Here is a 13,239-nt window from a genome sequence, read left to right as displayed (position 1 = left end):
ATTATCTAAACTTTAAAGTTTAGATATGATCTCACTTTCCTGGAGGAATAGAATAGTACCTACATTTTAATTATTTTATAGCAGATAGTAAATTGAAATTGTAATAGGTTTGAGTAAATCTCTCTTTAACCGTAAGGGTAGATAAAGTGAAACAGATGTATTTTAATGACATCTGTCATTCTTATTTCAAATAGGACGCGGCGAACGAAATGAAATGGAGTTCAGAACAGAATACAATGCTGTTTCTATCGAAACGACCTCAACGGCAGACCCTATAAGCTTGCTATTTTTGACATCTAAATTAAATTCAGAATTGTCAGAAGCTTTACAATGATTTATATGGCTTCTGCTATAAAATAAAGTTTTGTATGTACATGACGATAAAGGGAACCTAACCATCTCGTCTTTCACTCACTGGTTAAAATATCCCGGTTATCGTCTTATATATAAACAACTATTACAATTGAAGTGTAGGCAATGGTAAATCACGCAGGTAATTTGTGTACACCTATTTCCACTACACTTAATATTTCCACATATTTCCACTTTATTTCCACATATTTCCACAATATTTCCACATATTTCCACTTTATTTCCACATATTTCCACTTTATTTCCACATATTTCCACTTTATTTCCATACATTTCCACTTTATTTCCATTTTATTTGCACATATTTCCACTGTATTTCCACATATTAAATAAATTTCCTTTTATTTGAAAAAAGGTTTATTTTATTTCTTAAAAAATGGTTCATAACAACTATTTTTAACGCAAAAGAATAATAAGAAAATAAGATGCACATTGTTCTAGTTAATAATGTTAATATTGAGGTTAATATACATAAAACGGAATTAGTATGACATATTGCTTAATTAACTAAAATCTAACGAGTAATATAGAATAGGTATACATACCTACAACTGTAATATTATTTATCATTACATTCTTTGCGCTTCAAAGCCTTGTACTTGACCACAATTTTTTGTTTATCAAACTTACTTATTGTCATAGGTTTTGTACCGTACATAGTGATAGGTCCAAAAAAAATATATTCTGCACTGACATTCTGAATGTCGTCTGTTTTTGGCCAATCGTATGAATCTAACGATTCTTTAAGAAACTTAATTACATACATTTTGGGGGATGGTTCTTCTAAGACACGTCCAATATACCAGTTGTCATAGTAATATACGGCATAATAGTTTTCGTTGACTATGACAGGGTCATATTTATTTTGATGATCACTGTTTGCCACTGGAGAATTTTGAGAGTTTCGAAATCTCATTAACCGATCAGCACTCATCTTGCAAGATTGATTAGTCAGAAGCCAACATAACGATGATTTTCGAATAGTGAGTTCTTTATCGCCAACTCTTACATCTATAAAAGAGGAATTCTTATCACGTTTTCCGCAGTCCTTTAATTGTAACGTATCACCAAAGCCTTTCAAGAGATCATTAGAAACATCATCGGGTTGTTCATTCTCTTCCATAGAAATCGAGTCTTCAGTTAATAATTCGTTTATTCCATTTTTCACTACTTCATCGAAAGAGTTAGTTTTGTTGTTGCATGCTGTATCCTCATTAGCGATCCCAAAAGTATGTTGGGTATTGTTTGTATCACCTTCTTCAAGTTGTTCATTGTCATCACTGTGGTAGCTATGCAAATATTTAATACTTTGCCATGAATCGTTGAAAGGTATATTTAATAGCTCACAATCTTTCTGTGACGGTTTTTAACTAAAAGACGATTATGTTAATGTATGTTCTAAGGAGAAAAAAAATGTTCTTACCCTCTTCTGATTGTGATATAATAAACATAAAAAAGATAGATTTGTCCTCAGATTTGCCGTCTTCAAATCAAAAGCACACTACCGAGCACACTCGCGAGCACACTACCAAGCACACTGCTTTTGACACTTCGCGCCACACTATGCTATTAAAATTAATAATTGTAGCCTAGTAGCCACGAGGTACAACCGTTACTATAACTTCGCTTACAACTGTAATTTAAAAATATTCACCCGTTGTGCAATACTGCAACTTCTGCCTACAGTGCTGAAAAAGGATACCTACTAGACGGTTTTCGAGGCGGTTTTACGAGTTACCAATACAAAAACGTATTGTTTTCGTTGAAGGATATCTACCTGATTCGTCATTTTTAGAGTTTGGGATAGAAAGTACCTTAAGTAAACTTAACACTTTTTCGTTCAGTATGATTCATCGTTTTTGTAGCTAATTGAAATTTTTCTACTGTATTTCCACTTATTTCCGTTCTATTTCATCTTTATTTCCACTTATTTCCATTTTATTTCCACTTATTTCCATTTATTTCCACTTATTTCCACTTATTTCCATTTATTTCCATTTATTTCCACTTTATTTCCACATATTTCCATTTTATTTCCACGTACCTGTACACCTATTTCCACTAGTGATTTACCCCTTACCCCTCGATTATTTGCGGAAACTAAAGACTAAGAGGATATCAAAAAAATGATTTATATAAAATATTCTTCGTATGGAGGGGCTCATTTAATGACGCTATGCATATTTGCACATAACTGTCCCTTAAGGGTAAAGTGTAGGGTAACTAATTTTTTCAAATAAAAATCATGGGAAAATAATAAATTTTCGTGAGAAACGTTCTCTCCCTATACTTACTAGTTTTTTAAGACACTATCGTCTAATCGTTTTTAGTTTGAACTAGGAAGCTGTTCTGTCAGGAATTTGGCACATTTTTTGCACTACTATAGCCTATGATGACATGATTATTAACCTTTTCTCACTCATAAAGTCGAGCATAAAATTGATTATCATGAGAACTCACATTTTGAAAAAATTCAAACGGAATTACTCTGAAAAATGGCAGAACAACATATGTATACTGCCTCCTTCACTTGACAATATAATCTGTTAATTTAGAGGACTTCAAAACTCGTAGTGAAAAAAATAGTAGACAGGGTGAATTTTTTTGTTCATTCTCACTATATGGATGTGGATCCCGTAAGGGCGTAAACCGTAAGAGATGCAAAGTCGCTTAAATGGGCAAAGTTATGCAGAATTTTATACTAATAATTGGCCCATTTTAAGTTTATTGTAGCTCTACAAATAGCGCAGTTACGACCAAAAAATCGAAAAATGTCATTCTCCAAAATGCGTTGGCGTCCATTTATTTTGTCATTTCCTAATAGGCCAAACGCTATCTTCATTCCCGGAAAAAGACCTATCAGAATTGCCGCTTAATCGTTTCAATAATTGGCAGCATTGCTCTAAATTGAGGCAAGATTTTTTGAAAATGTGGTCGAGAGTTTACCTAAACTTATTACAAAATGGAAAACCTTCGGAGTCTAATTTACTAGTTGGAGATTTAGTGTTAGTGAGGGAGGATCACTCTTGCCGCAATAATAAGGTACGGGTAGTCAACATAAAAATAGACAATGGCAAGTCCGGTGACGAAATTAAGTCCACTGCCTCTGCAATTACGCAGTTTTGTTGATGACTCGTTGTCGCAGGGGGGAGAATGTTAGGGAGCGGACTCATAATTCGATGCGATAGGATTAGAAGAGAGCGAACAACAGTTTTCGCCCTTTTGATAAAAAGACTCCGTAACCGCCTTGCTTTATATGTTCATTTTTCTAGACTTAAGTTAATTCAGTCAGCGCGAATTCAGTCCACCTCGCAGTCCACTTAATTTATTCTTGTTCTGGGTCCTCAACAGGCTTACGCCCAATTACAGAGTGATCCGCATAATGCTTATATGAGGTGTCTCTGCAGAAGGTCTTAAGTTGTTCTATACTACTACGGTATTTACCTTACGAATTAGGAAAACTGCAGGAAAACCTAATTCGAAGTAGTCTGCAGAAGGCTCGAAACTGATTTAAGGAGATTCCCATCTCTGACACAGATAACAAATCTCCTACCTCAGCCCAGGTTCGAACACCCGACCTCCGGTTTTGTAAGAAATAGTGTAAAATGCTAATAAAGGAAGAATGGTAAAAATCGACTTCGTTCCTATTTCCAATAATGCCCCCTATCACCATGCATAAGTAAGTCACTGATCACAAATTTCAAATACGTAGATTGATAAAAAATTTGGGATACCACAAAAATCATCTTTTTAAAAAATGGTGTGTTGAAGGTATATTCAGTGCTCCAGACAAAATTTTCACCCTGTATATTACGGCATATTAATATGGGGTAATTGCGCCACAGGGAAAGACGTCGCACAGAGGAGCGGTACATATCGTTGACTCAGTAGGTTACCAAGAACAAAGATCATGTAGTATGATCTTTGCCAAGAAACAATGGAACTCCTTTAGAAAATTGCAAATACTAACCCGGTCAAGCATATACCCTGTACACCAGAGTCAATAAAGTTCATTTTAATAATCTCAGGCAGATACAGGGGAACTAAAATATTAGGGCGGCCTAGACTACCTCGCAAAATAATTACCAGATTCAATCACAAAAATTCTTTAACCTGCTTTCAAAGAGTATTCAAACGTCTGAGATAAAAAAATTAAAGCTCTCCTCTCCCTTACAAAATATCTAACTTTAATAAAAGCGTATTTTCCAGACACGAATTTGTAAAGTGAAGGCTTTTGAAGTGATTTTTAATTTTAAATTGTCTATTAAGTTAATAGGTATGTTTATTTCGAGGTTTATTTAATTATAGCAAATAATGTTAACTGTATGCGCAAAAACAAGAAAATATATTGTTATTATTTAACAAATCAAATCCCAATTTACCTATATACTTCCGAATTGAGACATTCTGTGCAAGAAAATTTTAAGAAAAAATGCGCTGGAGAACCCGAGGGAGAACCTATATTTCGAAGTACCTACATATTTTATCTCGCTTTTAAAAAGGATTGGGAAAATTACCCAATTTGTTCACAAAAGACTATTTGCTAAGGCTATTGTATCGGATCTCCGCACTCCGCATAATGGAGAGGATCTAAATTCAATTATATTTGCTGTTATGAATACATAATAAATAATAATTATGAAATTCGTTAATTGGTTTAAGTAATTGGCGTTAATTAATATAAACTGGTATTCGAGATGTGATTTCAGTTTGTAATTTAGTAGGGACGTATGGGTGGATAAGTAGGTAATTTACCCTGATGAGAGTATTTAAACTATACTGGACCTCAACAGGGAGGGGAACATCCGTTGTATGTACCAACCGTGACAATAGTGAATAAAAATGGTTAACGGTGAATAATAACTGCTTTAATAAGTACACAAAGTTCGTCTTCCATTTTGGTACCATTTAAGTGCGCCTACTTCATCCCGGTATTCAAATGTTCAACACAAAAAGAGTATAGTATCTAATTAATAGGAAGGTGTAATGAAATTGGAGAAGACCTTGGCAAACTGATACAAAAAAAGCGTATACTAATTACCGGTTCCAGTATAAAATTTCAACAATCAAGACAGCCTTGAGTTCCGCTGTAATCACTACATCATGGACACTGTATTAAACGTTAATTATTGCCATTGAAACATGACGATTAGGTGGATTTTTCAAATCAATGTATTTAACTTCAAACACGGCTACACCTCTGTTTGTATTCATGATAGGTATAAAAACTTCGCGCCGTGACGGTAGCACTGAACGTAATGATTATCACCGTACCGCGTTACAGACATGACTGAATGCCAGACCACGTTTCCACCTTGTAGGTACAATATTAATTCATTATGGCGATTAGGAACAAGTATACAATAATAAAATTATCCTTCCAGTACTAATAAACATCTCCCGAGAGATCTTCGGATCACTTTCTTTCATTGGGTCGGCATCGACTCAACAAAAATGAATTATATAAGTAAACATTACATTGGACACATAACATGTCAATAGTCAATAGGATCTCAAAGTAATTATTTAGTTCCATTAATTGCTTTAATCGTACAAAAATTAACTGTTATCGTTTCAATTGTTAAGTACAGCACGTAACTGTAATGCCAATTAAAATGGATACACAATGTGGTTCCCGTAACGCATTGATAGATTGCAGTATTTTCATTTGCAATGTAAATAGTAAATCGATTAAAACTGCCCAATCTATTCAGATTCCTTACATTATTTCAAGTTTCTTTCAATTATACCACTGTAAAGTTGCCATTATTGCAACACTTGATTTTTATGACGAAATGCAATTACACATTTAGTTCATTACGCTAACGAAAGTGAAAGCGGATGAATTCTATTGTATATAGTATGAAATTTAATTATAAAAAAAGGAAATCAAAGCCTCCTTCGCACTAAAACTTCGAATTAAATAAAAAATTGCGTTTACACGCCTGCACAAAAAAATGCAACAAAAGAGTCAATCTGGGATTACATTTTTTAACATGTGGCGAACAAGTCCCACGCCTCGGGGCTTAACATACGGCGTATACGGTTCAAAGATTACCTGCGCTAAAATAGAATTTACCGAAATGGTTACAAAATTGTTGAGATGATTGGGAAGAGTCTGCAAAACGGATTTTATGTCATCGATGTGGTTTGTTTATTGCTTGCTTCGAGAGGTAGGATTTGGATGAATGGTCACAAGAAGTATACATATTGTCAATGTATGAGTGTCGAAGCAATTCCATACCACAAGGCTTTATACAGGGCGCATCCGATTTGTACATGGCAAGAACTGTATACCTACAATAATACACCGCACAGTGCCCATTAACGATAAAATTGTGTTAAAGTTAGCCTACATATTAATATAAAATAACAATTTCATGCAATTATACACAAATTATACGGATATAAATATTTATGAACAAGAAAATGTAATAATTACGATACCGTTCTGTTCTCTTAGAAAGGGATGAGATAAACGTGATTTACTGCTTAGATGCATAATACGCAATCAATTAAAATACAAATTAAACAAATAAATGGCGAAAGTAGACATCTTACATAACGTATGCTCAACTTATCGAACTTTAATAGAGCCGTTTACCTTTTATACCTACTTGGTGTGTCTAGTTTTCATTATAACTGTGCTTTATATATTGCAAATGACCAGAAATTAGGGGTGCTTATTTAGAGGTACCTAACTTCAAAATAAGAAATAACGGGCGATCAAAAATGAGTTGCTGTCGAGTCGCCTTTGGAAGGTCAAGTTAAGTACGATTTCCCATGGAAACAAAAATTCCAAAGGTAACTCGACAGCAACTCATTTTTAATCGCACAGTATAAACGATGCCTTAAAAATGTGCAATTTCAGAATGTAATTAGTAATTACCAGATAAATTACTTAACAGTCTAAATTTCAAAGAAAGTGAAAAAAGCCATCTTGCTTATATGCTTAATTACGACATTTAATATAAAGTAGTCTATCCTGTTCTGGAGAAATTAATTGATTTAATTTATATTTAAAGTATGGAAAAATGGTTAAAAAAGTCGAGACTCGAGAGTTCGGTATTTTGCAAGACGCACGCATAATTTGATGCATAAATTTTGGGTTGTGATTTGTGGAACTTAAAAAGTGTACACATTCTAAGAGTGTCTGTGTGGTTGGCATATAATTATAATTGTAAAATTTGTTCATAGTTCTATTTGCTTCCATAATACAGTTTCAAGCCGGTTTTAACCTTTTCTTTCCTTTCCTCTTCATCGCTGCAGAGCTATTTACATAAATTACCAAAACATTTTTTCACAATGTAATAAATCTACCAATAAATAATTTACTGAATTTACCAATAATATACACTCTGTTCGAGATAAGGGGAGATAATTTCAGTATTCTCAGTATCTCTTTTATTTGACAAGATGCGAAAAAATTGTGAAATATAATTTTATATGTAACGAATTAACGATTACGATCTACCCGATCGCATATTGGAACTTCCGGTATGACTTCCGATTTAACCGGAATTTCAGGCAACTTTTGTTGCAATGCCTATGTTTTTAAGATCTTTGGAAAGAGCAGTGCTGATGTACGACAACATAAAATATACAGGGTTGAGTAACTAAGACCCCCTCCGGACCCCTCGGATCATAATTCCTTTACTATAAAAGATACCGAAAAAAATCTTAAGAATCTTAGAACAAAATTGTACGGAATCACCGCCGGCATGTTTCTAAAATATTTTTGAACACCAGGGGAATAAACTAAAACATGAACACGAATCAGTGTAGGAAAGGGATTTTGGGTTAATGGTGTAAGGAGAAACTCAAAGTATGTAATAAATTTGGGATATTTTAAAAAAACCAACGTTATCGTGACCGTGCCGCCAATTAAAACACAGTTGAAGTTTATTACAAACAGAAGTAAATTAATCCATACCGTGAGATATCGAATTTGTTATATTTATTTTAAGTAAAACTCGAAGAAAGTAACATAACCTTAACTGCATGAAATACCATAACCATAAGCTGCAATTACACCTCGCGGCCTTGAGAGAATGTGCACAAATTGGCAAGAATAAGAGGCGGGCAAATTTTAATATGCACAAAGTTATTCATGTGTTTCTAATAAAGTAAATGAATTCTGAGAAAAGAATTGTTCCGCGATATGAATCATTCTCAGACGGGATTTATGAAGAGGCTCTTTGTTAGTCCCATACCATTCGGCGTTTATGGTGCCGGAATTCATAGATTTCATTATAATTGCAGTTATGCACAATTGCCCAGATCAATAAAGCAAATATGGCGCGAGAAAAGGTGAACGGAAGTCTCATTAATGGGAACGAGAGTGGATCAACTTTTGATTTTAATTATTTCCAGGTTTCTAACATGTTTGCATGTGTTACTCAACATTTAAATGAAAGTAATGTGTCAAACGTTCAACTATATGTACTTATAAACAAGATTAAATGCGTATTCACTTTATGATCCCCATAAAACTGCTCTTATCTAGTGAAATTAAAATTTTAATTTCAAATGCTTGTCGACGACCACGTAAAAAAAAATATCCGAGGATGTCATAAGAATGTTAAGTGTTTTAATATTTACAGAAAATTGGAAGATATCCGACACCGGAACATCGGAGTCTCAATTACCTGGCAAAATGTATCACTTCAACCTTTATAATTCAATAAGGAATATCAACATAGATAATTTAGTTTCGGTTGGGTCTAAAGTTACGTGAGCGGTTTGGTTTTGTTAAAAACTTAGTAAGGTAGTCCTGTGTATTTATAAAAACGTATGGGAAACTACAAAATATTGAAAACTGTGAGGAAATTGGCATGTACAAGAAAACACCAAGCAGGATTTGTTTTGTGGAGGTTTTTCTTTTTGTAGACATTCTTTTATGAACGCTATGATTCAGCAATTGTTAATTGCACTGCTTTAAAAAATACATGTTTGTCATGATTCCACCATCCCGTTACACAAGGAAACTAGGAATTAACTTCTTCGTTTCCAATTGGTGGCCGACCTGGTGATTTCCCACACACAACGCTTCCAGTATTATGAAAACGGTCTCTCCCATAGTAAATACGGGGGCAAAGCACATCGTAAACAACATGATTATTTATTATCCCTCTCTTGTTCTGGGCCCTCGACAGGTTTGCGCCGAATTATAGATTGACCCGCATTTTAGAGGTGCCTCTGCAGAGGGTCTTAAGTTGTTCTATACTACTCCAGTATTTACCTTACGAATTAGGAAAACTGCAGGAAAACCTAATTCGGAGTAGCCGGCAGAATGCTCGAAACTGGTCTAAGATAATTCTCATCTCTGCCACAGATGAAAAATTCACCTCAATCCAGGCCGCGTTCAGAAATGTCAAAAGTGGCAGTAGATATTGGCAACATGTACCTTAACAATTGATCTTTCCGGTCAAGTATTGTTGATCACGATATTTTTTATGCATGTTTGTTGGGTATATTATTTTAGAAAAAAAAACTTTACTCTCTCTACTTAACCATGAATCGTACGCCATCTTGCGGCAAACCTAGAAACTTGAAAAGAATTTCCAGGGATGTCTCTTGGCCTCTGTTGTTGACAAAATCTTTTCCCCAAGCTGTTCAATTAACGGTTCCATAGATATGGCCACTTTTATTAATGACACCCTGTGCACAGCTTTGAATAAACATTTTTATTTATTTATTTTTGGTGTTTATTTTTTAGTGGCCAACACAAACCCAATTACCCACTATACACTTATACATATCCATGCCCGAACCCGGACTCGAATTGGGGATCCTTAGTACCGCCGTCGAACTTCTACGCCACTGCGCCACACCGAAGGAGGTTGTTTACAAGATCAATGTAAGACATGTTCAATAGCTCTCCACGCCTACACGAATCACTCGAGAACCACACTAGTCAACTATGTATTGATATAACTTAAACGCGCAGAAATAAAGTTTTTCTACTAATATCAAATAATGGATACATTAAGCCGAGCATTAAGCTTTAACTTTGCCAGCAAATAAGACATTAGTATTCAAATTCTAGTCATTTATCTACTAGGAGATACCCGAGGAGATACCCTTGTAATTCAAATACTAAACTTGCCCAGTTAAATTAAATAAGAAGGAAAAATGCACAATAACCTCGACAATAACTATATTTAATAATTAAAAATTAATACAAAATTAAATATATTATGTTATTAAATTATAATAAATTAAGGTTAAACTTAAAATTTGGTCGTTACATTGAGAATGGGAATACAGATCACTGTACTACCGAAGCAATTTTCGAATTTAAAATTTGAAAATGCGACAGCAATAGTGAAAATTATCTTGGAATGGTACACCGCCAAATATTTCATAAACTGTCAAAGAAGTATGTATGTTTGAATCTGTTGCCTGAGAAGTTCAATCAGAAATATGAAGCTGTATATAAGCATTTAATGGAGTGGAAACATTCAAAAGGTAAGAATTCGTTATCTGAAAACGTCCTACTCACTTACTTCTACAACTTCGCGGAAAAATAGAAGTCTTTCACATTATGGCCTCGCCATTCAATGCTAGAAAGTACATTGAATATACAAAATGTGATTAATCTAAGTTAATTCCGATCTTAAAATGTAAATCAGAACACTATACCCCCAAAGAAGACCAAAACGTGAACATCTAATCAAATTAGTTATTTCTTAAAGAACCTCCTGATGGCAACATTTATCGCGCAAGTAACGTATAACTTTGATATAAACTTCATCAAGTCTAATGAATTATATTCTTTCAAATCTGTTAATAGTACTTTTTTATATGCGAGCGACTTCCGGGATAAGAGCGTGTCAATGTTGAACGATTCATCCTATTGGATGATGTGTCACTGCCGCCAATTTATCCTGACGGAATAGGTTTAAATAGCCAGGTTTAACCATCTACTCTTCAGTGTTCAGTGTAGTGGAGTAGTTCGTGTTGCTCCCGTTGGCTCGTTGCTAAGAGTTTTTATATTCATTTTATTTTATTTGGATATTTTATTTCTTGTCTTTATGAAACTTCTTACAAAAGTCGGCGAAACGTTGACTTTTCGTTCAGCATTGACACGGTCCTATTCTGGAAGTCGCTCGCATATTAATGACTCTGGCCATGGAATCCTCCTCTCTGACAGTACCTATTTATACCACATACGGCAAATATGAGGACTTTATAACTGTTTCAATAAACTAGTCCATTTAACTATAGTATAATCACAACCTCGATCACAACTATCTATATTTACCTATAAGCCGTGCTGAGAATTATGGCAACCCTGCAGGTAGGGCCGACTTCCGAATTCAACTTTGCAGATTTCAGGCGTATTTTGGGTGTAATATAATAATCCTATTAACCTATTGTAACAGAGTGAGATAGCGACAATTTGCGGTACTCCGTATTGAATCAACAGAAATTATTATTCAGGTAAGTTGCTAAACGAAATATATCGATTTGTTTCTTAACCTCTAACGTAGGTTACTCATTACGAGACACTTTACAAGTACTTGTATTTGTTCAAATACATGTATGTGTTTAATAAGAAGGCGAGAACGTATTAGTCATAAATTGGTTGAGCTCGGATGGTTGAATATGAAAAATCGTCGCCTCTTGCATGCCACAGCCTTATTCCACAGTATCATAATAAATAAAACACCGGCTTACTTGTACGAGAAAATTAATTTTCGAACAGACGTGCACAATCTTAATTTGAGGTTCAAGGGATTGTTAACGCCTCCGATTCATACAACACAAGAGTTCAAAAAATCTTACACCTATTATATTGCACATGTGTATGATGAACTACCCATGAACCTTAAATCGCTTTCCCTAAAAACCTTCAAATCCATTATTCATAAAGATCTGCTTAGGGTACAAACCGAGGTACAAACAAATACAGTTTAAGTAAGTGCTCCATTTCCCCATTTCTAAATTTTCGCATATTTATACCGGTAAGATTGTGGTACACCTAAATTGGTGCAATTTGTGTTTATCTCTTTTTTTTTCTTCTTTTCTTATGTAATTCTTTTTTAATGTAATTTTTCGTCTTTTTCGCCGATCGGAATTCAAATAGCAAGGTTAAGTGTAAGAACAGATGGCATTATTTTACGCTAATCTGAACTTCGCCTTGTACTAACTTTATTTGTTGTTATCTTTCTTGGTTTTTTTTTTAAATAAAGGCAATATTATTATTATTATTATTATTATTATTATTATTATGTACAAGTTCAAATATATGACCTACACACTATGCTCGACACTATGTGACCGCCCGGTTTCGCTGAAAAAGCTCCAAGTACAAGTTAGTCTCCATGGAAATTGATAGCGAAACTGAAGCGACAGCAGCATTTGTAGTGCCGAACAGTGGCAACCTTCTAATGGAAAACAAAAAAATGTAGAAAGCGAAGATGCTGGGTATCACCTCATTAAGCAGAAGCAGAAAACGGTAGGCTCGACGGTAGGTATTATCTTGAAAGAATACAATTATTTTATTAGTTTATATTTCAGGTATTCTAGCACAGACATGTCAAGTCGATTTTCTGAAGGAACCTTCTGACTCGAGTTCTGACTTATTCCCACAAGTTCACGGTACGGGAATTTGAAGTCTACGGGGCTTCGCTCTTTAAAAGCTTCGTACCTAGACCCACTGGAGTAGCGACCAGCTTACAGTCTGCCATTCCGAATCGTACCTGAAAGTCGTTGATAAAACCTTGCTGATACACAGCGACTTGATCCCCTTTTGCCGAAATAAAATGCCCAAGCGTATGCTTCACCTCGACCTCTTTCGACAGAAGTTCACCAATTTCGGAGATTTCGATGGAAAACACATTATGATGCAGTTTACAGCGT

The 13,239-nt window shown here is 34.6% G+C and overlaps 1 protein-coding gene across 1 annotated transcript; it reads right to left on the bottom strand.

Moving 5' to 3' along the window:
* Positions 1–792: 792 nt before the first annotated feature.
* Positions 793–2,297, bottom strand: LOC116167612. The gene is made up of 2 exons (XM_031483006.1): positions 1,441–2,297; positions 793–1,383 (listed from the first exon to the last, which is right to left on the bottom strand). Exons 1-2 carry the CDS (start codon positions 1,493–1,495, stop codon positions 932–934), a joined length of 507 nt encoding a protein of 168 aa, XP_031338866.1. The 5' UTR covers positions 1,496–2,297; the 3' UTR covers positions 793–931.
* Between the last annotated feature and the right edge of the window lie 10,942 nt (positions 2,298–13,239).

The sequence above is a fragment of the Photinus pyralis genome, unplaced genomic scaffold (genome assembly GCF_008802855.1).
Source record: "Photinus pyralis isolate 1611_PpyrPB1 unplaced genomic scaffold, Ppyr1.3 Ppyr1.4_LG4, whole genome shotgun sequence".
Classification (NCBI taxonomy): domain Eukaryota; kingdom Metazoa; phylum Arthropoda; class Insecta; order Coleoptera; family Lampyridae; genus Photinus; species Photinus pyralis.
This window is presented reverse-complemented; position numbering and strand designations above follow the sequence as displayed.

Bases quoted from the DNA above. Each gene is read 5' to 3' on its own strand.
- LOC116167612 (XM_031483006.1), bottom strand. From the start codon at position 1,495: ATGGAAGAGAATGAACAACCCGATGATGTTTCTAATGATCTCTTGAAA. The intron at 1,384-1,440 runs GTGATACGTTAC...CCTCTTTTATAG, and splicing joins TGATCTCTTGAAAGGCTTTG to ATGTAAGAGTTGGCGATAAA.